Genomic DNA, 24597 nt, shown 5'->3' on the forward strand with positions numbered 1-24597 from the left:
AAAGCCACGTCCTGGGGGGTGGTCAGATGATGGGTGTAATTACAGTTTGTCCCCCGCCACCCCTCTCCCCAAATGGCTCTGCTGGACTTTGGAACAATTCCCACGGGCAAAGTGAATTTTGACCCGAACACGTATCCATCGGCGTAACAGAAAGCGCGGCGAGAAAGCAGGGCAGGGAGCTGGGTTCGAAATGCACGAGCCGCGGGGCTACGGCTCTGGCGTACAGAACCGCGGGGCTACGGCTTGGAGGGCGGGGAGGAGGCCGGGCCATCACGGAGGAGGTGGGACTTGCCGGAGCCTCTCTCCCCGTGGCCGCTCCGATCAGTTGCAGAGTGCTGACGAGCGGCGGGCGGCGGGGCGGGCGCTGCGCGGAACCGCCGCTGGAGTGCGCGGAGCGGGGCTGCCGCCGCGCCGGGGGCGAGGAGCGCACGCCGCGCCGGCGGGAGACAGCGCGCCACGGGAGCAGCCTTCCCCGGGCAGCGGGACCTGCTGTTAGCTTGCCGCCTTGCTTTATCCTCTCGTTTAATTTATTTTTTCTCCACCTATACTTTGATCCGCTGGGATTTTTTTTTTTCCTCCCTTCCCTACAGAGCCTTCCCACGCCCCAGTTCCCTCCCTCTCTATCCAGCTTGGATTTTTTTCCTTTTTTTTTTTTTTTTTTTTTTTTCATATATTGCTATTCTGATTTTTTTAAAAGCGGTGGACAGAGAGAGGGAGAGACAGTAACGGATAGGACACGAGGAAAACGCTCTGTTCGTCCTTTCCGCCACCACCACCCCGATTTGCGGAGAGGGGTCGGGCCGAGCGGCGGCGGCATCAGCCCTTTTCTCCAAGGAGGCGACCCCGGCTCGGGGAGCCGCCGGAGGCAGCCGCCGCGAAGAGAGGGCGCAGGAAAAGAGATGCACTGAAAGTTTCCGCGCAAACTTTGCTGTGAGTGCGCGAAACCGAGCGAGCGTGGCGCGGGTGCCTGCCTGCCCCGACGCGGAGAGAGCGTCGCGGACGGGCGCCGCTGTGGAGCTCGGACTGCCCGGCGGAGGGGGCCGGGCGGCGGCAGGGCGGCCGCGGAGCCTGCGCTCGGCCCGGCGGAGCGCCCAGGGAAAGCAGGAGCAGGGGCCGGCGGAGAGCCGGGCTTATGGAGGGGTGAAACCGGAGACCCCGAAGAGGAACCCCCCTTACCCCGCAACCTTTCGCAGCGCCCGATCGGCGGCACTCCAGGAGGCGGCGGCGGGCACGGAGGAGACGCGGGCGAGACCGCGGCGGGGCGGCGGCGGCGGCGGCAGCGGGGCGGTGGCGAGGCGGAGCACGGCGGGCCCCGCTTCGCGGCGTGCGCCGGCAACCATGAACTTTCTGCTCACTTGGATCCGCTGGGGGCTGGCGGCGCTGCTCTATCTGCAGAGCGCGGAGGTAAGCGGCAGGACGGGGGCTTTTGTGCCCCGCGTAGCGGAGGGGAAGGGAAAACAGACGGCCGACAATACTTCCCCCCCCCCCCTTTTTTTTTCTTTTTTTTTTTTTTTGTTTGTTTTGTTTTGGTTTTGTTTTGGTTTATTTGTTTTGTTTTGTTTTCTCGCGCTCCCCCTTTGCCTCCCACCTGCTCGGTGCGGTGCGGCCGCGCCGCTGGCGCCGAATATGGGTGGGTGCCCGCAGCACAGAGACGTGTGCGTGCGTGCGTGCGGTGCTGCAGCGGGGGGACAGCGCTGCCCGGAGCTCCGCGGGGCCCCGGGGCAGCGGCAGCACCTTGCGGAGTGCCTGCGCACATGAGCGTGCCCCGACGCGGGGCTCCCGGCGCGGCGCGGCCGTGAGGTCCCGCCGGGGCGCGGGGCAGGGAAGGCAGCACGCTGCCTTCTTGCATCAGCCTCGGGTCTCCTGACATTGCAAAAGGCTGCTTCGGCGATATTTGCCTTGGGTCCCAGCTCGGGTTCGTGCCGCCGTGTGGAGTTCAGAATGCCTAGCTGGAAAAACAAATAAGAGATCAAAGAGGACAAAATGGATCCAGAATTTCTTCCAGATTTGAAAAAAAAAAAATCAAAATATAGATCTCCTGCACCGAGATTACAAAACCAAGGATTTTTCTCTTCCTCTTCAGTCACTTTTACCTCATTGTCATTCTTGGGGAATTAGAAACCAACTCTTCCTCCTTTCCTTTTTTTAAAGAAAAAAGGACAGCTTTCTTTGCAAACCTGTGTTATAAATCTGTTTTCAAAAGAGTCAAGAGGGCTGTGTTGCCAAGAGATATTAAGGGGTTTAGACGGAGTGCCCACGTGAAAGTGGCTGTTCGCGAGGCAGGCATGGATTACGTTTTAAAGGTTTTAACAGGTTAGTTTGCTCCTGCCATTTTTGCTCGGCACTTGGAGAGCACGGGCCAGATCATCTCCCACAGTTGTGAAAATAAACGTTGCTTGCAAACTAATCAGTTATTCACATTGTTTGTTCAGCACCAATGCTGGAAGGCAACTCCCCAATTAGGAGCCATTTCAGCTGTAACTGAAGTCATGCAAGCACTGCACGCTTTGTTTCTAGCCTGTTATATCTCTACTTTATCCAGTGACAGCCGCACATTAGGCTGTGCTCGGCTGTGCTCTATGGGAACTGAGGCGCACTCTCACTTGAGTGTGGCACAGAGCAGCTCCCTGCTGTCTTCCTGCCAGGTTTGGCTGGTGGGACAATTGTTTCTGCTCTCCAGGAGTTTTTCCACTGTCACCCAGAGTAGGAGTTTCTTTGCCTCTCAGCTCCTCAGTAAAATTGTTCAATAGCGTCTGTTCCCCACCTATAGTATAGACAACTCTGTATTGGTGTCCAGTGATAACACCCTTTAACCCTCCCCTTGTTCCTTTTCCCCTCCCCTTCCTCTTCCCCAGAAGAGGAAACGGTGGATCAGGTAGAGCCGAGATCTATCTCTCCTCGTAAAAGCCTCATGCTGCCTTTCTCCTAGGCTGGAGGGTGGTGCAGATGAGAAAATAATATAATGATGGAAAAATATGGTAGGGAAGAATTACAGGAGTTTGAGGGGAAATGTTGCAGGGACAGACACAAGAGATAGCTAGAGGTTCAGGTACCTGGGTGATGTGGGCTATATAAGTGCTCAGGCAGATAGACGGTGAGCTCTGCCCTTTGGTTCTGTCCTTATTTGTCCGTTGGTTGTTCGGGCACCACAGTGATGGGAGCGTTAGAAATGCCAGCAGATCTCACGTAGGCAGCTTGGTGATCACTCTGAGCATGGCAGAGGCATGACTTCACACAGGACTAGGGTTTGTGCTTTGATGATAATATTTATCTGGCTGTCAGGCTGATCTATCTAGCTAGGCAGGCACATTAGAGAGCATTAAATAAAAGCCCTGACAGAGTCTGAGTTGGGGAAGCAGGGTCCAGCATGTGTCAGGCAGCTTTCCTGGAAGTGAAGGAGAAGGGATGAAGGAATCATGGCACTCCTCCACTGCGAGTAAAGAGTCATCCCTTCAGGGGGATGACTCCTTACAGAGGTAGGTGTTATGGTTGCTCTTGCAGCAAGACTTAGATGGTGGGAAGTTGTTTCATGGTCGTGTCTGGGCAGCACTAAAGCCACAAGTGTCTGCCTCCACTGGTGGTGATAGCTTTTCCATGCAGGTGAGGGCAGGAAAGGCACTTTTGCAGTGCCACCCTCCCAGCTGATTGTGCTGAGCGGTGTGCACAGTTCCTCACACACCACGGGATTGGAGAGGTTGCATTGTTGGTCCCCTTCCGGTTCTCTCTTTCCTAGAGAATGGGGGACAGGTGGTTATTCCCCATCTTCCTTCATCTGTGGGTCTTGCTGCCAGCCTGGTGACAGGTCACTCCTGATGATGGTCTGGGAGCTCTTCTCCTCCTGCCCAGAACAGAGAGACCTGGATATACCAGATGTATTGCCATAGGGAAGAGGCAGTGATCACACACTGAGGGAGGGAGAACAAGCCTGTGACTAGACTGTTAATGATTGCATACCCACCAGGCTGCCTGCCTTTGCTGTGCCTCTGCACCACACCACGATGGAGAGCCACCAGAACCTGCTTCCACAGCCTTTAGGCAGCTGGGACGCAGCAGGTCACCTTCCCCAGATCCGTTCCTGTGCTCTGAGGATGGGCTGGAAAAAGGAGCACTCCTTTGGGAACAGGGGAGAAGGATGTCGGAGGGGCTCACTGATTCCTGAGCAACCCCAAATCCATTCTCCTGTCTCTTCTGTCAGAAGTCCCTTGGCTGTGCTGGCAGCTTGCAGGATTACTGACCTCTGTTAGCTTGTACAATGGAGAAGTAGTGCAGTGAGTCCCATTCCCCCCACGCCCCCCCCCTGCTTCCTAAGCAGAAAACGCTGAGAATTTCTAGTGCCTAAGACGAAAAGTGCCTTAACTCCTGTCCCAGAGTCCCTCTCAAAGTGGATGGATTGTTTGTTCCAGTCCTAAACAGTTACAAAGCTCTTTTAATGAGCCTGCACAGATTAGGGGGAGGGGAAGGGAGAGAAAGAGTGCTGGTGGTGGTGGTGGTGAGGGGGGTGATGGTTAGAGAGGAATGACTTCATTAACCTTTTCTCTCCCTTCAGAGAAGAGCTTCCTTTGGACAGGGACTGGGGGAGAAGGAAGGCAGGGAAGGTACAGACGTGGATGGTGGGAAGTGGGTTTATTTGTTAGAGAAGGTTTTACCCCACAGAGGGAGGGATGTGCATTTGCTACAACCTGCAAAGAGCGCAGAAAGGAGCTTCGTCTGTCAGTCCCATTCCTGGGCTCATTTATCCTACTCTCAAGGCCAGGCCATGGGTTGCTTCCACACTACTGTGAAATGTTGAAAATCTATTGAAAGGAAATTGTGTTACAGAACTGTTGGGTAATGCCAAAAGCCAGCAGAGGAGAGCATGACCTTCAGGCTCCTAATGAAGGGCACAGTTGGCCCGCTTGTCCTGAGGAATGTTTTTGGTTCCCCATGTCTGATACATAGCAGACTCTTTTGAAGTGAGGCACAAGACCCTGCCTCACCTGCTGTTCCAGTGGACATGCTTTGAGGGCTCTAGCCACAGGTGAAAGACACTGCTGAAAGGGCAGAAAAGTTTCTTGGAATAGTGAGCAGAGAGCCTGTTACTGATAGTTCTGGGAAACCTTTCTAGTTTCTGCTGAGAGCTCCCCTGGGAAAGCTCCAAAGCTCTTTGCCCAATTTGCACTGATCTCGTTTCCCATCTTTGGGGTCAGATCACATCCCAGGTTCAGGTGAGCACTGCGAGAGTATTCTGGCTCCTGCTCTACTACATCAGGGGCAGGACAAGGTGCTGGCTTGGCGCAGGTGAGTAGCGAAAGCATGTGTGTGGCCTGCTTCTGCTTCTCATCACTTGTGCAGCCTGTGTGCTTGCACATGAGGAGGCAGTGGGCTTGGCAGCTGGCTGGGTAGCTTTGCATAGAGAATGGGTTAAAATGACCCTTAAGGTACCCCCAAGCTAATTTTGCTCAGTCTGTCGTGGTCATTTTGTGTATGAACCAGAAATTCGTCTGTGAAAAGTCTTGGGGGCATTGTGATTTGAATAAGCTGACTTGGCTCGTGATCCTCTTCCTGTGCCATAGCAGATTCAGACTTTTCTGTCCTTGATGCAGTTTTCTTTTTACCCATAGATTGTCAGGCACTGAGTGGCTTTGGAAGGCTGCTGCAGCCTCTGCTGCCTCCATTTTGTTTGTGCTGTTGCAGTGACCTTCACACTTCAGGAATGAAACTGTTTCTAGGAACCTGTTTTTTAAAGTGTTGTCACAGCACTGAGACTGGGACACAGCCCCCTTCCTCCCCAGAGAAGAAACAGATCCACACATGGGGCAGCTCAGGTCTGGGCTGCTAAGTTATGCCCAGGTATAGAAAGACTTTGATTGAAATGAGAAAAAAGTTCGGTCAGGGGGACCTTAGACAAAGGGAACTATGCACAGACACAAAAGAATGTCTGGTAGAGGGGCTTCTAGCTGGCTCTCTTGCCCCTTCCTTTTAAAAGCTGACATTTTCAGCTGCTTGGATGATGGTGCTGCCCTGTGTACAGGACTGCTTAGAAGACCATAGGTGGCAGATTCCTGTTCTGAGCTTGGGGTGGAGTTGGCCTTAATTCAGTTCTGTCTTCAGCTACTAGATCAGAGAGCCTTTTTCTAAGCCTGAACACAGCACATGCTGACGAAGCAGTATTTTGTATGGATCCCCATGCTTCTTATGGGCTTCTGCTGAAAGGCAGCAGGTTCTGGGGTGGATGGCATCACACAGGTGGCAACATAACTTGGAGAAGTGAAAAAAGTTTGGCTTTTTCCATTTTGGTTCAGAACAGAACAGCAGGGGGAAGCCTGACTTGGCTGGAAAGTTACGTCAGATCTAAAGCCCTCACGAAGAGCAGGAAGAGTGGCATTATTGTTTCACCTGGAATTAAAAAGACTTCCTTAGTAAAGTGGTGTAATATTTCTCCATACCATTTTGGGGGTGGGTTACCTGTCACCACTCCTATCTGCTTCAGTGCTTTGGAAACGTCCCTATTCCCAAAAGGCGGCAGGAGTGACTGCAGAGCTTGCAGCCTTTTCGGTTTTGGGCCAGGGGAATCTGTGGAGCGCAGGAATGGGATCTACGCAGGGGCTGGGGACTGAGACCACTAAGGTGAGGGCGTGCTCGCCCTCCCTTCCATCAGAGGAAGAAAACCCGGGCGGTTTGGCGGCGTCCGTCGGCAAAGTGGTGCTGTCACAGCTAATCGCCCTGACACCCGGCCAGATGCCGACACCTCCGTGGCCACCACTGCTGGGTGACAGACATCTGTGACACTGAGAGGGGAGCGATGCTCTTCCGTGCCTGGCCGCCCTTCTTCCCCCTCTGCCCTCCCGGGCCAGATTCGCCTTTACGGGGAGAAGCGGTGCCCGGGTCCGCCGGTCGTGTCGGCAGCGGCAGCAGCAGGTCTCCCCGTTACTTCTCTCGGCCGGGCTCGCGTTTGCTCCGGGTGTTTGCCCGCGGCCACTGGCAGCAGCTCCCCGGGGACGCGTCTCTCCCTTTGGGGCGTCTCTCGGGCCCGGCACACCGCCTTGCCAGCCCCGTCCCCAGGCCGGACCGTCCCGCCCGTGCCCCTCTCGGCTGCCCCGGGGACAGGGGAACAAAAGGCTCCTCTGTGCCCGCCGGGGAGGCCGGCGGGGAGCGGCTGGGCCGCGGGGCGCCCCCTCCCGCCGGGGCTCCCTCCGCCCCCTGCCCAGCGCAGCGACGGGACCGGGACCACCGGGGGTCCCTGCCCGGGACCCCCCGCGCCGCGGGACCGCCTCACGTTTCCGTGTTGTGACTGATTTTCTGTTGTCTTTGCAGTTGTCGAAGGCTGCGCCCGCCCTGGGGGATGGGGAGCGGAAACCCAATGAAGGTAAGCGCTGGGCGGCTTCCCGGTGGCTGGGGGGAAGGAGCCCCCGGAGTCGCCGGCGGTCAACACCGCCACCTCCCGGGGAGCGGGACCGGGGGCTGCCGCGGGAGGCGCCGCCGCCATCAGCCCTTTCGTGGCGGCCGCGGCGCCCCCGCCCCGCGCCGCGGGCCTGGGCCGGGCCGTGGGGCCGGGGGCGGCCGCGGGGCAGGGCTCGGGGCGGCCGCGGTGCCAGGGCGGCAGCAGGGCTGGCCCAGCCCGCCCCTGGCTTACCACAGCGCGAGTGAAACTGCGTGCGTGCGCTGCTGCACATACGCACGCTCGCTTATATTTACATACATATATATATATATATGTATGTATCTGAGCACAGACGGGCGCACACAAAGAGCTGCGGAGCGCCGAGCAGTTTACTGGGGATTCGCCATAGTGCTGTAGGAAGGAATTTGTCAAATTTTGCTCCCCGCCTCTTTCCCAGCGGTGCTGGTGGTGCCCGGCTGGGGTCAGGGCTGATCCCTGAACAAAGGCCGGAGCAGCCCCCAGACGGCAGGTCTCTCAGGAAGAGAAGGAGAAAGGGGAAGTCCAGGATGATTTTCTGGGCTCATGCCTCTCAGCAGTCTCGGGTACCCCCACAGTCTGGAAGTTTCTAAGCACTGTAAAGAGCCAGGCTTGAAAAATACACCTTTTTATTCTGGTTTGGCCTAGCAGACTTTGAGCATTCAGGGAATGGCACTCTAGGGTTCTGATAGGTTCTGATGTGTTCTACTAACTGGTTCCTGGTTGTCCAGTATGGAGAGGACCATTGCCTGTCAAGGAAACAAGGTGGTGTCTCTACAGCTCCTGTGATCTTGTGTCTTTCCTGTTGCCCAAAGGCCAGGGTGTGACAGTGTCCCCTGCCTCGTTGCTTCATGCAACTAAATGTAGACCAGAAGGGCAGTCAGCCCCTGGCTTAGTCAAAGATGTCTCCTGTGAGCTCCCTCTCTAGTGAAGGAAGCCCTGTGCATGTCAGGAGGTTGGCTTCTGTCTGCAGTCCTCAGTTCAGCAGTGGGGTAAAAGGGCTGTGAACTTTGAAACCTTCAGCCTGAGGTGATCATCGCCTGCTTTAAGACCATCCTGGCCATGTTTTCCCCTTACCTGCATAGCAGAGCAGATCACTTGTTGCATGGCAGAGTCTGGCAGAGTCTTGCAAGGTCCCCATGGACTGTGACCTTCAGCGTTATTCCAGCCAGAGGTCAGCAGAGGGCTCCAGCACTGTAGGCCCAGACTGGCTTTTTTTTTTTTTTTTCCGTATAAGTCAGTTTCAATTTCTGTAACTCTATTGGTGTGACAGACTCTATGTGTGTTGCCAGAGGTTTGTGGCAGGCTGTGTTTGGGATAGGTGTCCATTTTGTGCTAGCAAAATTTCTGATTTGCTGGTGGGCTGCTGCCAGTTGTGCTTGACCCTTGCTCCTGCTGAAGTCAACAGAAGGTTCAGTGACTCCAGAGGGATCAAGATGGAGCCTGCTGTGAGGCTTATTTTGGTAACCAGTTCTCTGCTGTTGGTAGAATAGAGCTAGTGTCCTCACCTGTGCCATTTGTTGTGCCCAACAAATCCCTCCTGGGGAGGGAAAGAATGAAACAGAGTTAACTTCTGTCACAAGAAGGCTGATGGGATTGCAGAAGCTGGTCTGGCAATATAAGTGGTGAAACTTCAGTGTTATTGTCCTGGTACTATTACAGGTTCTGCGATGCAGATACAATTGTGAAGTAGAAGTCAGGACTCCTGGCTCTACTTCTGTCCTGTGGTTTGAACTTAGAGGCCCTCTCTCTATACCTCAGTTTCTCCTCTGTGAAGAGATGATGACAGGCCTCTGTTACCCAAGGACAGTCCTGTAGTTCCTTCCTCTGAACCTCTTAGGGGCTTGGGCTGAAAGGTGGGTTTGTGTCTTTGGCCATTTTATGCTTTCTCTGAGATGACAGGTTTCTATTTGGGATGAACTTACTCTGGTCAGAGATTGTTATTTTAGCTTCAGCCCCTACCCTTTTGAGCTCAGAGAGGCTTCCACATGTTTTGTGGCACGGGAAGTTGTAGAAGAGTCAGACAAACACTCTTTGTTTCACAGGAAAAGATTTTCTGGTATAAATAAAGGAAACCACCAACACTTGTGGCTGCACTTTTATTTTCAAAATAACAGTGTGTCTGTATTGCTGCTAAGCCATTCATGGGGAGGGAGACAAAATGATCAGAGGCTCTTCTAGTCCAGCATGTTCTTGCTCAGCTGCTCCAAATTTGAATTTAAGCTCTGCCTTGAAGAGTTAATGTGGGTCCTGTTTGCGTTTTAACCTTCCTTCCCCCTCCATTCACAGCGAAGAACCTCCGACTCAAATCTGGAGGTGTTTTGCAGGGTAGGAGTGTGATTTAATTGTGGGATTAACTTCTAATGTGGGCTGAAGCCCAGTTTTCAGGAAGGGAGCAGACCTAGTGGTGTTAGTCCTTCGGTGACCTTCTTGTGCTTCCCCATGAAAGAGATCTTCTTCCATTTGTGACACAACCAATGGAAAGGAAGCACAGGCAGAATCAACCCAGCAAAGTGTGCAATATAACTTCCAGTACATGGGAATAAATGTAGGTATGGTAGAAGGAGCAGGGCTTTGCTATGAGGTTGACTGTACCTCAGTCATGTGCTTCGGTTTGGTTTGTGTGGTAGCTGTGCAAATGAACTACAGAGTGTTGCACAGTCTCCATGTGAATTCTCTGTGTCCAGCAAAATAAGGCAATGTGCCTTTTGTGGCAGCTAGGGGAGGATTCCCTGGTTCCTTTTCAGAGGCCGATTCAGACTTTGGAAAACCTTCATGTGTTAAAGTAAAGGTAGAAACTCCCAAATTCTTCATGTGAAGGATTTAGTCCTGTCGTATCTCTCAGATCTCAAGTATAGTTGTCAGGGTGCAGCTGTGGAAGTAAAAGGCCTGCAAAAGAAGTTGAATGTGCTGTTCTGGGACCAGTCTGTAGTCTGGTTTCTCTGGTGTAATCCAAATGTCTGAATAGTGCAAATATTTAGGAAAGCCTGACAGAACACCAGTCAGTTTCACTTCACTTTTCTACTCTTGTTTTCTGCCTCCTTTATGCCCCAGACTGATGTGGCATTTGATCTGCACAGGTAACTGGTTCTTTCCCTCCCTCTTACATTCTGTCCCTCCCCTTGACATATGTCTGTAAGCATTTTTATCCTGAACTATGCCTTTACTGCCAGAGTTCTCAGATCCTGTGTCTGGCACAGTGTGAATAATCAACAGTGCAGTTCAGTGACTGTCTTTGTGCCCGCAGAATTTCCCACGTATTAAATTGTTCAACTTGTTGGAACATAGGTGGTGACTAAGGTCACTCCAAAGGGGAACAGGAAGAAGGAGGTAGTCACAGACAAGATAGGAGAACAGACAGGAGACATACAGCAGTTAGGGGAGGAGGGAAGAGGAAGGGAAGAACAAGGAACAGAAATGTTGTCTTCTAGACAAGGAATACCAACAAGCAGTCCATGCCTGCCAGGCTACATTTCGCTTTCACAAGCCACTTTCTCTTTTAATAGCTGCTCACGCTCTCTGACACTTCAAGCTCCTTGGAGGGAAGCTCCTCCCCTCTTGTACCTGCTCTCAGGACTTCAGCACTATGACACTGTCAGCCCCGCATGACCTAGAATTAACTTTCAACAATTAACTGCGGGCTGTGAGCTCCAAGCCCTGCAGCTTTTGCATTTTTGTGGCAAAGTAACCTTTATGCCAGTTTGTCACAAGATCAGGGCACTTCAGAAGCACTTACTGGAGACCATTATTTTCCATGATGCAAGCAGTTTCCTCTTATCAGTCTGAGTTATCAACCTGGTGCTGGAGGACTCTGCATACTGTACAGGTGGATCATTATGGTGCATAACAGCATGGGACAGGTACTGTCTCCTTGGGCATACTCTTACCCTGCGCTCCATGTGAGACATCCTTTGTTGCCAGTGTGGTGCTAGAGCTAGGAGGCCTGGAGGGCTCCAGGTACTCACTGCCACACTATGCTAAGCATCTGGGGTTTGTGTGTGTGTACTTACCTATACTATCTCTCATCTCTTTAAATCTCTCCAACCCTTGACCAAGCAGCAAAATGAAGCTTTGGCAAGAGAGTGGGAAACATTGAGAAACACTTGTGAAATCAGTGCAGATCGCAAGCAGTTAGTGTTTGCTCCATTCGTAGGGAAGGCTTGGGATAATGGCAGATCCACCCTGTTCCCCCTCCCACACTGTCTCATTGTAGTTCAGTAGGCAAATATATAGTCTGGCTAGTCCTGGGGGTGCTGTGAGCCTACTTTGAATCTTCCAGTGGGTGGCTTGGTTCCTGGGTCTGAGAAGGTGGTCAGTGTGGGGACATGGAGGCCGTGACTTGTAGTGGATACTGTCATGGTTCCATGGTGACCTGCTGAGGAAGATGTTCTGCATGGCCAAAAGCGGTAGATGACAGGGAGGGTGAAGATGCATGGCTCCATAGTTCAGAGCCTCTGCTTGCTCTTAGAAGTGTCTGTGTGCTGAGGTCTGTACAAAGGATGCTTCTGGCTTTAAAACTGCTGGGGCATCCACTGACTGTTTTGAAAGGGAGTAAAGGGCAAACCAGTGAAGGGCCTTAGTCCAGAATGCAGATTATCTGCTGCAGCTTCAGGTTTTTTCTGGCTGAGCTGATATTCTTAGTGGCAGCATACCAGGAGTATGGGGAAAAACAGAGAAGATATATGGGGAAGAGTCACCTGCGGCATACATCATGGTACCAGGAAGGCAAACAGTGAGGCTCTCTTGTCCATTTTGCCTTTGCCCTGAAGCAGCTGTAGGAGGAGATTGTCTTTCTCCCTTCTCACTTGATGTGTGTGTATGTAGAGCACAGACAATGGATTTAGGCCTGCAAGACTATTAGTGAAGAGCATAGGGTAGTTGTGTTGCAACTGTCTGGCTCACTTTAAGGGGTGAAGCACTAGATATTCTTGTGCTAAGTTTGCATTAACTTATTCCCTCCATTCCTCTTTTAGTTATCAAATTCCTGGAAGTCTATGAGCGCAGCTTCTGCAGGACTATTGAGACCCTGGTGGACATTTTCCAGGAGTACCCCGATGAAGTGGAGTACATATTCAAGCCATCCTGTGTGCCTCTGATGAGATGTGCGGGTTGCTGCGGCGATGAAGGCCTAGAATGTGTCCCTGTGGATGTGTACAACGTCACAATGGAGGTGAGGGTCCAGCTTGCAATCTGCCACGCTTTGCTGGAAGGAAGCAAAACAGCCATCACAGCCGCTCCAAGTCCCAGATCCCAGCTAATTGGAAGTGCACCTACCCCAGGGAACCTCTTTTCTGACTCTGGTGCTCTGTGTTACACCACGCAGGGTTAAAAAATGAGTTGCCTATGTCTATTTAAGGCTACAAGGAGAGTCTGTTTTTTGGCTCCTGCCCAAATACAGTAGGTAGGAGCATGCAAAGGAGCACTTTATGTTTAGAGAATGCAAAGGAACATTTCTGATGGTACTGTCTCCCAGTTCCCAAAGAAGATATTCCTTGGGCCCTTGCAGCACCTGAACTCTACACACAGCTGTTGTTCTGAAGGCAGCTGAGTAGGGCAAAAGGGGAGAACCTGTCAGTGCTCTCTCCTGAAGGTCATGTGGCATCAGCTTGTACCAACAGAGCAGGGAATTTGGGTCTTTAGCTACCCTGGCATAGCAGGGGTTAAAGGGGATCTAAGAAACAGACTGTGCTATGTTAGCTGAAAAAGCCTGTCTGCCTCTGGGCTCTTCCTCCTTTGTTTGGAGGCTGCTGAAGGTGGCCATGATAGCAAAGGCTGGGCCTGTGGGCAAAGATGCAAATTGCTTTAGAGACCTTAGTAACTGCCCTTGTCTGTCAGACTGGATTCCAGCTCTTGTCCAAAATTGTGCTGGTGCCATTACCCAACCCATACCTCCCTCACCTAATTTTGTCCCTTAGCCTCTTGATGGCCACTGTAAATATTTGTGTCAATTTTTAGTATCGGTGAGAGATGTGCAGTGCTAAGTGATTAGCCAGCAGGTCCTTTTACTTGAAATTTAGGCTGTGTTTGAACTCTGTTGGAGACCCTGCCTGTGCCCTTTCATGGTTCCCCATACTGCTTTTCCACTTTCAGGCTCCCCTAGGGATGTTTTTTTTCCCACCATTCCTTGCTGAATTACACTTCTTGACTGGTATGCCTGCATACCTGTAAGGGGTCAGAGGCATTAAAGCATATCTGTAGAGCTAATTTTCCAGCCATGTTCTGGTTAAGAGAATATGACAGTATTCCATAGCTTCTAAATAGCTTCCTTGAATATATCTGGGGGCTGGGTGATGTCTGGCTTTGCAGGACTCCTTTAAACACAAATCTCCAGATTTATTTTCTGGGTCAAGGTACTGAGAAAGTGAAATGTCAGGGAAGGAATGGTGGCTTAAGGAAAAGGAGTTGGATTTGGAATTTTCATTGGGGACCTTTGTGTGAGACTGAAGCATGACTTCTGCTTGAGCAGGCTGGATCTTCAACTACTGTCTGTCCAGCATCAGCCAGGGAGGGCTCATTGAGAACCTTGCTGTGGTGGTACTCTCTCCCATGCCTGTCTCCAAGGCTATCCACCAGTGCTGGCACTGAGCATGGACAAGAAAACAGAGCTTTGGCACAAGTCTGGCGTTGCTGCTCGCTTGTGATCAAAGGCCTTCTCTGACTGGGAGAACGGGGCCTCAGAGCTAGCTCAAACTCTGCCCTGCTCTTCCCAGGAGCACCTGGGGTGTGAGTGCTTTGCTGCACAGCAGCCTGATTTGGGGCTGTGAACATGAAGAGTGATCAGGCAGTGACCCTTTCTGTTTCTTTTATTCCAGATCATGAGAATTAAACCCCATCAGAGTCAGCACATATCACACATGAGCTTCTTACAGCACAGTAAATGTGACTGCAGGTGAGAATGGAGCAGCACTGGTTCCTCTTGCAATAAAATTACTCGGAGCCTTTCTTTTTTTCTGCCATTGGGTTGGGACTCTTGTTCAGACGCTTCTGCAGCCTTCTTGGTTGGTTTGCAGTGGGATGGCTGAGACTGGGAAAATAAGCCCTCTGCTGTCAGGGCTCTTCCATCTCTAAGTATCACAGGTGGACAATGCCTGCATCCTGGGATCTTTATGGCACTAGCTACCAGCAAGGGTCAACAGGGGAGCAAAACCACTTGGAGATGAACCACTTAAACTGTGCCATGGGCATCCTGCAATTCTGCCTGTACATGTCCTTCCCTGGACTTGGTGGGAGCTGGGGACAATACAAGAAGTATATGTGATAAGCTCTCTTCTAATGAGGCCTTTATTCTGCCTTTCTCCACAGACCAAAGAAAGATGTCAAAAACAAACAAGAAAAGTAAGTGACGAGCCTTTCCTCCTTTCTCTTTTGGTGGTTGGTTGGCATTTCCTCTCCCCACTTCCCCTTGCCTTTTTCTTTGGTTGGATATACTCACTTTAAGGTGTTTTTGGAAATGGCGTTGTACTGCATGGGGCAATGCTCTGAATCCATTCCAGGTGGTCACAGAAACCCAGATCTGATGGTCCTTCCTTCATACCCCAGACACGGACCTTGCATGACCCATGGCCATGGTAGTCATTCCTAATGCTTTTTCCTAAGATAGGGAAGTCCCATTGTGTCTGTCCTGCTGGAATGGATTCAAGGTGCAGCCCCATTCTCCCCTTCCTTCTTCCTGGGGTGTTTCTGGTTACTGCAAATTGCTGCCTTTCTTTATTATTAATTTTTTTCTTGCTGCTTGAGTGAGTACTTGCTGGCTTCTTTCACAGCAGCTTTGGTAGGAACTCTGCTGGCTACAGGGAGAGGTGGAAGTAGAGGCCTGGTGGAGGCAGGACTGATGCCATGCAAGATGTGACACTGGTTTGATTGGGTGGGGACCTGGGAGAGTGTAAAGGGAGGTGGACATCCTAGTTGGGTCTTGGTGAAGGCTTTCTTGAGGGGTTTTTTGAATCTTATGGATTTGCTTTAGTGGCCTGAAGGAGGTTAAGTCACAACCTTCCCTTTACAAAGGTTGTGGAAAGTAGAAAAATAAGCTCTAATCCTGCAGTAGTTGCAGGGATGAGCATAAAATACAAAACAACTTTGAAAAGAAAGAATGATCTCTCTGAGCAAGAGGATCAGCTGGACTGCACATGACTGGAAAAGCACCTCTGCCATTTAGAGGTGTGGAGAGGAAGAAGTGAATACTTGGAGATGAGGCTGAATCTGAGACCGAGGGAGCAAACAGGAGAGATAGAGCTTCTTTCACCCCTCTCCTTGATGCTTGTATGTTTCTAGCTGCCTTCCAGCCTCTCCTCCTCCCCCTGGAAATCTGCTCCTGGCTGCATCAGACTGTGTGCAGCCAACAGTCCTGTCTGCACAGGGCCATGTCGGGGACGGTTGGTCTGTGTGGCTCTGTAGTTTGAAGGTGTGCAAGAGTTTGGTCTGTGTGAGCTCTGGTGAGGATGGGGTGTGGGTGTAGCAGCCAGCTCGGACTGTGTTGCATTCACTTTTCCTCTTCTAACAGCACCTTTTGCCTGCTCTTTGCTGGTTTTGCACTCCCCAGGGAAGGATGGGAAGGGATGGGAGAGACTGGTGTGCTTTGATTTGTGCCAGATTGAAAGTCTCGTTATATTGGTACCCCTCTCCTCCCTTCAGGTTGATTTTCTTCCCCTCACCGTCTCCCTGTCACTGACATGTAGGGCAGAACTGGGTTTGAGCTGGTGCTCTGACACTCGTTCCAGTGAGGTGACTTGAACAGGGCCTAGGAGACACCTACGGTGCTTTCTCTTCTGTTCCTCCAATTCCCTTTGACAGCTCTCTCCTGAAGTGGGCTGCACCAGGGAATGAAGGAGCCTTTGCTGAACTGCCTCAGAGCTGGGACTCATTTGCCTGACAAGCCCTGGTGCTTTGCCTAGGGCCTTCTCCTTGCATGTCTCTCCCTTGCTCCTGTGCTAATGTGGCTCAAGGAGCAGTACAGGTTCCAGCCTCCCTTGCGCCCTATGCTCTCAATGGACCATAGGGATCCATGGTTAGTGTCCAGGACTGTACTTCCGAGCCCCTGCCTGCTGAGCTCCTGCCCAAGAATCAGAGGCAACTGGTGAATTTTTCAGAATGGAGTCAGTACCTTGGCTCCATCTGGTTGTCTGTCTGGCAGATCCATGTGGACAGTGACAGAAGGGAAGAACTGAAAGCTGCTTGCTGATTATCTCCTGGGTAAAATAACTAGGTCAGGACATCCTCTTCCCCCTCTTTACTCTTCAGTACTCAGAATAGAGGATGCCAGAGGAACTGTTACAGACATCCAAGTAAGGTCTCCTGGAGTCCTCTGAACCACAGGCAGGAGGTGAGGTGGATGAGCAAAGCCTTCAGGTTGGATAGCCCTCTCCGAGATCAGATCTTTTCCCTTGTCTCTGGAGTGCTCCCATCCCAAGGCAGGATTGCCACCTGTCCTGCAGCAGAGCTATTGGAGCTCACCTGCCCCCTCCTAGGCCCAGTGCTGGGCAGTGTATCAGGTCAGAGTGGTTTCCTCTTCTCTGAAGAGAGCCCTTTCACTCAGGTTGCCTTTTGTCAGTTGTTGTGCACCTGTGCTTGTCACCTGGAATGATTGTCTGCACTCACCACGGTGGCATGATGCTTTCACAAAGCTTTCTGTTCCTCCTCCCTCTCACCCCCTGCCCCTTTCCCACTGCCCCTCTCTGGAGGGGGCAGGTGCCCCTCTGAGGTTCCAGCAGGTCCGCCTCTGCTCGCAGCAGCCTTGCAGGAGGTCTCTGCTGAGTTCCCTGGTGTTGGCTTGGCTGTGGGCAGGCTGGTTGCAGAGCTGACAGGAGCGCCGGAGCTGGTGAATGTACGTGCAAAGTGGAGATCTGTGCTTCAGCCCTGGGATTTACCCTCCAGTCCTGCCTCATGTGCTTCTCCCCTCCCAGCAAGGCACATGGCTGTATTTTTTTTTCTCTTCTTCCTTGCATTTTCTTCCGTTTTCTCTGTATCTCTCCCTTTCTTTCCCCCTCTCTCTCTTTCTCTTTTTTTTTTTTTTGTTTTTCTTCCAGAAAATCAAAGCGAGGAAGGGGGAAGGGTCAAAAGAGAAAGCGCAAGAAAGGCCGGTACAAACCACTCAGCTTGTACGTTTGTGTCCTCTGCTTGTAGACTCTCTTCCCTCCCTCTCCCCAAACCAATCTGCCTGCTTGCTGCTTGCTCAAATCTCACCCTCCCCTCCCAAGTCACTGGTGGGCTGCAGATCCTGCAGGGACAGCGCTGCTGGTGGCACTGCTCTGGCACTAAGGCTATCTTAGGGAAGGTGGCTTTAGCTTGCTTGGCTCTCTAATCATCAGTGGTGACCATTGTCCCAAGGCACAAGAGTGTGGTGGATGGATGAGTACCCTGCACCTCTTCACACTTTCCGGTTGCAGCTCTGTCATCTGCTTTCCACCACTTGTCTCGTGTCCTCACTGCTTTGATGACTGGTGACCGGCAGGCTGACATCTGCCATGCATGTGTGTGTGTGAGTGTGCGTGTGCACATGTGCGTGTGTGTCTGGTAGAGTCACAGGTGGAGAGGAGAGCTGGGACAGCGGGAGGCCAGAGAGGGGGTGCTGGGGAGCCTCAGGGGCCTCTCTGTCTGTTTTTTTTTCTCTCTTTCTGCTGGATTTGGTGGCTTGTCTCTCCCTGTCTCTTTTGCTCTGCCTCTCTCATGGTGGTTCACAAAATTCTGCATTGTAAATTCATGGCCCCTCAATAGGAGACTCCTAGATGGCGAGGTTGGGATGAGGCTTACAGAAAGGAGGGCAGTGCCGACTGCAGGGGTCAGTATATGGTACTGGAGCCCAGCTGCTTTCCAGGGGAGGAGAGACCCTGTATATTTAACTCGTTTAGCCACTGGCCTCTTTCTACTCGAATAGTCCACTTCAGAGAACTCCTTTCACTGATGTGTCAATAGCTGGCTGGGACCTCTCACCTTCCCATCCTTGCTTTCCCCTTCTTCCTCCCTCTGGCCTGAGCCAATGGATCCAATGCAGCATTTGTGAATACTGTGCAGAAGGCCTGTTTTCTTTCTCTGCGCTAATGCAAAGGGTTGCTGTCCTGGGGGCTGTTGAGGTGCTGCTGGAAAATCCATCAGCCCATGGCAGTCCAGTTGGCAGCATGGGGGCTGTGGGAGGGGGCAAGGGGATTGCTTTGATGTTTAGGGTGTTGCATGTGTATTTTCTTTCTGCTGAAGCGCTGTAGCTTAGACATCTTTCCTTTTGCCTTTTTGCAGTCACTGTGAGCCTTGCTCAGAGAGGAGAAAGCACTTGTTTGTACAAGATCCCCAGACCTGTAAATGTTCCTGCAAGTTCACAGACTCACGTTGCAAGTCGAGGCAGCTTGAGTTAAACGAGCGCACTTGCAGGTTTGTGTCCTGAAGGATGAAACACACAAAGAGAAAGAGAGAGAAAGAGAAAGAGGGGGGGAGCTTGCTTCCTGCTGATTTCTGGCACCAGTGATATTTGATTACTTCTTTTCTCTGTCCTACGTGGGCCAGAGAGTAGAGGGGCTGACTGGGGCGAGGACGGTTTCCCTGTGTCAAACGGCAGCTGTTTGTTTCAGGTGTGCTCTTAGGACTTGGATGGGGATGGCTCCCAGGGACAGGCCCTTTGTATCTCAGGTATTCTTTACTATAGAATAGGATAGTGGAGTTCATGTTGCTGAGGTAGGCAGGGGGGGTCTGTATCCCTCTGTACCTTATCTGTACACAACTCTGAGCATACTGTTGGACAAAGACAAGTCCTTAACTGACTAGGATTTGGCCACCCCTGTCTTCAAGCCCTTTTTCTGTGGCTTGTAGATGCTCTGCTGTGTGCAGAATGAGGAAAGCCATTACGAGCCTCCCTCAAGGCTGAGCCTACGTTGTCCTTTGCCTCTGTTCTTCTAAAGGCCAGGGAGGGCACCCAGTGTTTTTGTACTGTTGTCACAGTTCCCTGTCCATGATCTGTTCAGAGTAGTGGTTTGAGAGGCTGCACTCAGGACTGTGAATGGAATATAGCAGGTTTAAGTCTGACCCTGGGTGAAGGCCAGGGTGGCTATTTCAGATGTGCCGTGGGAGACATAAAGGCACTGTGGGGTTAGTGTTAGTTCAGAGATCCATGCTGTGCATGTGTCGTCTGAGTGCTGTCACATACCATCTGTGGCACGGATATGTAAAGAAACTGATTCCTGGTTCTCACCTGAGCGCTTTGGTGAGCTCAGAGGGGTGTCTTGACTTGCAGAAGCTACATTTGCACCTCTGGTGTAGGATCATCCTACCTGTGTAGAGGGAGACATAGAAATAGGGTTGCTAATGAGCACTTGGCTGTGACTCTGAACTCAGATCCCTTTCACCGAGATCTAGGATTGTTCCTGTTTCTGTAGTATTGCAGTGGCAGTGGCTCAAGAGGAGAATACAAGGGAGAGAGATCCAGGGTCCTCTGTGGCTCTATCTTGAAAAGAGGAGACATCCATTGGCTAGGTGGCTACGGGTGTTACAAGTAGCAAGTGCTTCCTTTGGGTGTGAAAGTGCTTTGTGTCCAAGCCAGAGAGGCATTGGCACTACCAGCATGGTGGAAACTGCTCTGTATACAAAGAATTTTTCTGGGGTGCTGTAATCTCAGTGGGAAAGTAATTGATGGAGAGGCCAGAATAGAGTGACTTCCAGGGTTACATTTCCCCCAGCAAGCAAAGCCCCTGAAGTCTGAGACCATTCTTAATGTTGGCCTTTTCCCCCCTGCTCCTTTTCCCAAAGTCCAGAGTAACCAATAATTACCCCGCAGAGTTTGAAGGGCGAGAAATAGTAATAAATACAATGAAAAACAAAACAAATACCACAAAGAAGTCATGGTGGCAGAAGAGGTTTGCTAGTTTCTCTTACTAGTCCCTCTCTGTGGTGGAGTAATGGACACTAAGGGAGGTTTCCAGAGGCGATGTGTTGGCCAGAAAAATGGGAAAGAGTCATAGGAGTGGTTATCTTATCAATTTCCAGATAAAAAGCTGGTTAAGCTGAAGTTTCTCTTGCTCTTTCTTGTAGAATTAGTATTGGGACCTACAGGGGAGGGTAAATTCTCATTTCTCCTGCTGCTTCTTCAGGCCACTGCTGTTCTCTGGTGCTAACCCCCACTCACAGCAGCTAATGGAATGAAAAGCACTTATTTTCACCTTCTTGCATGAGGCTTTGTTGTCTGCACTGCTTCCAACCCAAACAAGAGGCTAGGTGGAGAGCCAAGGGTGTGTCTCTGCATGCATTGCTTAGCCTTGTTTTTCTGTGTTTGTGTGTATTTGTGTGTATGGTGTGCAAAGATGCAAACAAGACACTCAGCTTATCTGTGAGGAAGCTACTGATTCTGCTCCAAAATTTTGTTTGAGTATTCCCCCTGACCTGTCTAGGTGAGCCTGGGGGAATAGAATTAATTGACTCGTTTGTGGAGTCGAGATTCTCAGCTGATTTGCCCTATCTGCACAGCACTTCACCCCACCAGTGACGTCATGCCATGTCTTAACACCATGTGCTCTTAAACACATTAGCCACCACCCTTCCTTCCCTTCCCTGCCCTAACTGTACCCCCATCACAAACATTAACCCCTGCTCTCTTTTTTTCCTTCCTTCTCCTCTTTGATAGATGTGAAAAACCGAGACGGTGAGCAGCGGAAGAGAAGGGGAAACAGCCCTGTTTCTGGAGCCTGATTTCTCGCCTGGACAGAATAAAACAAAACAAAACACTAATCCAAATGAACCCTAAAAATGAAGGATCGGTAGAGCACAGCACTTTCAGTACGGACGATGGACTCCGGAAGGAACATTCCCCAAGGCACCCGCCGCACAGAATTCACCTTTGGGTTTTGAACTTTTTATTTTATTTTTCTTTTTATGCTGCTAAATAACAGAGCCAGGAAGACTTATAGGGGTGTATTTGATGGGTTTTCCCATGCATACATATATATGTGTGTATACATGCATATACATATATATATATGTATATATATTTTAACCACATCTATATATACATATATGTATATCTTAACCACACACACATATATATTATATATATATATATATACTGATTATTTTTTTTAACATTGCTAATGTTATTGGTGTCTTCACTGGATAATACTCAACTGCTGTGGACACAAGCGGGCTACTTGGGGCATAAGAAACAAGCTAAGACTGGACTTGAGTAGAAGCGCTGGGTGTAAACTTCTTAACTCTAATTGACTTGTGCGGCCTCCGCTGTTTCTCTGTAGAGTGTGCTGTACCACAAACCACCTTCTCCTTGCTTGGGGCAGGGAGGAGAGGTGATGGAGAGGATGGGCAGGGAGTTCCAAAGAGCGGCATCCTAGGGTGCGATGGGTCAAAGGCCAAGGATATGGCCATCTCTGTGATCAAGGATTCCTCCTCCCCTCTCTTCCCCCAACCTTCGCCCTTACTCGTCTCATAACCTGCCTGCCTTGCTGGGACATGGGATGTCAGTGTACATTTTGCGTTGACTTTATTAGCTGTAGAACCTTTGCCAGAGAGACATGCTGGCTTCTTTTAAGGATGTTGGGCAGCTGATGCACACTGACTTTCTGTTCAAGGAGTTATCACAGGAGTCTAGATTTCCTGCCCTTGGTGGCTGCAGAGGACACAAGGTCTACAGTGTGCTGAAGCAAGAATGGGGACCGGTGCATAGCCACACAGTTGTTCAGCACTGTCTGCTTTCTTCATGCACAGAGCTGCCACTCAAGAGCATCCGAGATGCTTATGGAACATTTCTGGAAAGGGATATTAATCAGAAGTATATACACAGTAGTGGGGGTGTGTGTGTATGTATGTGAATGTATGCATTTGTGTGTATGTATGTATGTATGTATTTTTCTCTCTTTTTTATATATATATATTTATTTTTATACATATATATATATAAAAAATAATATATATGTATGCCAAGATTGAAGGGGGGAAATAAGAAAGAAACTTTTGCTGCCTTCAGTTTGCATGCCAAGTGTGAATGACCCTTAAGAACATCAAGGTTTTTTTTTTTTTTAAATGACATACTGTAAATATCAGGCCCCTTTTCCATGTCATGGGATGGGGAATCAAATGTGAAGACAGCTGGAGTCCCTTAGCTGTTTTGTGAGGGAGGTTCTTGGCTATGTGTGTATCTGCAGTGTAGGCTGTGGTGTATGTGAAACCCACCTTACACACGTGCCCACACACACACACCCCTGAAAGTGTGTTTGTACATCTATGTGGATATATATAATCTAGTTCTGTGATTAAAATTATTATTATTAATAATAATAATCAAAAAGGTACTCGGTCTGTGTCAGAATGCTGCCAAACATCATCTGCAATTGAATTTTCAACGCCTGATAATGTACAACACGGAAAACTTCCAAAAAGACAAGACAGTCTAAAAACAGACTCACAACAAGTGACTACTAACCACTAGGATCTCCCCATCCGACTGATGGCTTTCAGAAGGAGAGAAAACACACGGATGGGTGCTTGCATCAGCAATGTAGAGTACTCATGTTGCATTGTGTGCAAGACAGAGGCTTCCGATCGGGGGAGGGAAGAGAAAGTGTTTTATATACTTATTTAATATCCCTTTTTAAATTAGAAATTAAACAGATAATTTAATTAGAGTAGGGATTTTTCAGTATTCTTTGTTAATATTTAATTTCAACTATTTATAAGCCGTACCTCCTTTATTTTTCTTTTTTTCTTTTTTTTTTCTTTTTTTTTTTTTTTTTTTTGTACTGGTTGTGTATAAATTTAACCTTCCTGTTGTCCCATCCCGTCTCTCCCCAATTGTTGGCAGAGTCAGTAGCATGTTATGGGCAGTTATTTAATTAATTTCTCTAACACCTACCCCTACACATTCCTATTGAGACAACGGTTAGATATACATCTACATACTATATATATATTTGGCTATGTGTTTGTATATATATATATATATGTTTATGTATATGTGTGATTCGGATTAAATAGACACTACAATTTTTTTATATATGTAAAAAGAAGAAACAGGAAAAAATAGAAAATTCTACATCTTGAATCTCTCCTTTTTAATTTTAATATTTGTTATCATTTTATTTATTGGTGCTACTGTTTATCTGTAATAATTGCGGGGAAAAAAGATATTAACACTACATATTGTGTCTAGTGAATTTTTTCAAGATATTCTTTAGTACATATTTATTTTTAAACTAAGAAATTACAGATATATCTTAAAACAACGACGACGACGACAAACAAACTTTTTTTTGTATTAAAGAATTTAATTCTGACCTTGATTTCCTTTGCTTTCTCCTTCTGCCTTGCATCCTGGTTTTCTTCCACTGTGTAACAGTTTCTCCAGCATTGCCTCTGGAGGCTACAGGGCATCAGCAACCTACCAGTTGGACTCTTGGATTTGGACCCAGAGCTTCCAAAAGCATCTAGGTACCTAAAACCCATTGAAATGAATGGGAAGTAGGCACCAGAACCCTTGTGTGGAGCTCAGCCCGAGTTCCCAGCTTGGTGAGAAGAGGGTGGTGTGATGGGCAGGACCAGGGGGGCAGGACTCCTGGGTTCCTTCCCAGCCTGATGCTGAGCAGTGTGGTGATGGTCCCAGCCCTGCTTCTCTTTTGTCAGGAGCCAAGTCCCATGAGCTGGGTACTGTACAGGCATGAGTAGATGCAATCCTGGTGGAATTTATAATCCAAGGTGAAAGTAATGCTGTGAGCCTACCCTTTCTGGTAATGGACTTAGTGTTTGCAGTTGGTAAAGAATCTAGCTGCTATTTAGGATGGACTCAAGTAGCTCAACAGGTGGACCTGCAGTCACTGCCTCAGCAGAGGGCGGAGCGGAGGAAAGAAGATGAGTACCTGAGGACATTTTGGTTCACTGTATTCAGTAACATCTTGCAGACTGCAGGAGTGAAGTGAGAATGTGATCCATCTGGATGTTTCTGCATGAGGAACCCAAAGGAGTTTCTTCCCGTGTATGTTCACCCCTGGCTTTTGTTCTGTGTGGATCTATGGGCTCGTGGCTGTTCAAGGTGATGAAGACAGCAAGCCTATTTTCAGGAGGCCTGCTCTGCTTGTTTGTGACCTGGAAAATGTTTGCAAGTCATCAAATTGGAAAAATTGAAACCCTCAGGTAAGTGCTTGTCCCCTGGGCTGAGCTGGATGTGAAATCTCAGCATGAAGGGACCCAGGTCTCCTGTATGGATGAGATAGCATGTTCCTGTCAGT

At 49.9% G+C, this 24597-nt stretch overlaps 1 protein-coding gene across 5 annotated transcripts; it reads left to right on the plus strand.

Annotated features, from left to right (window-relative positions):
- The first annotated feature begins 308 nt into the window (after positions 1-308).
- VEGFA (vascular endothelial growth factor A) lies at positions 309-23655 on the plus strand. Of its 5 annotated transcripts, XM_021550406.3 has the most exons (8): positions 743-1404; positions 7294-7345; positions 12370-12566; positions 14209-14285; positions 14699-14731; positions 17419-17490; positions 18623-18754; positions 20994-23655. In XM_021550406.3, the coding sequence occupies exons 1-8, from the start codon at positions 1339-1341 to the stop codon at positions 21013-21015; spliced, it is 651 nt and encodes a 216-aa protein (XP_021406081.1). In that variant the 5' UTR covers positions 743-1338; the 3' UTR covers positions 21016-23655. The 5 variants fall into 5 exon arrangements, with proteins under 5 accessions (XP_085431718.1, XP_085431717.1, XP_021406081.1 ...); XM_085575592.1 differs by lacking the exons at positions 17419-17490; positions 18623-18754; positions 20994-23655 and adding an exon at positions 16634-17267 and having other exon boundaries at positions 309-930; positions 1194-1404; XM_021550407.4 differs by lacking the exon at positions 17419-17490 and having other exon boundaries at positions 745-1404.
- Positions 23656-24597: the final 942 nt, after the last annotated feature.

The sequence above is a fragment of the Lonchura striata genome, chromosome 3 (genome assembly GCF_050655825.1).
Source record: "Lonchura striata isolate lonStrDom1 chromosome 3, ASM5065582v1, whole genome shotgun sequence".
Classification (NCBI taxonomy): Eukaryota; Metazoa; Chordata; class Aves; order Passeriformes; family Estrildidae; genus Lonchura; species Lonchura striata.

Excerpts from the sequence above, each read along its gene's own strand:
- VEGFA (XM_085575592.1), top strand. The coding sequence starts at position 1,339 with ATGAACTTTCTGCTCACTTGGATCCGCTGGGGGCTGGCGGCGCTGCTC. Across the intron at positions 1,405-7,293 it reads TCTATCTGCAGAGCGCGGAG|TTGTCGAAGGCTGCGCCCGC; the intron begins GTAAGCGGCAGG and ends TTGTCTTTGCAG. Across the intron at positions 14,286-14,698 it reads CACAGTAAATGTGACTGCAG|ACCAAAGAAAGATGTCAAAA; the intron begins GTGAGAATGGAG and ends CTTTCTCCACAG.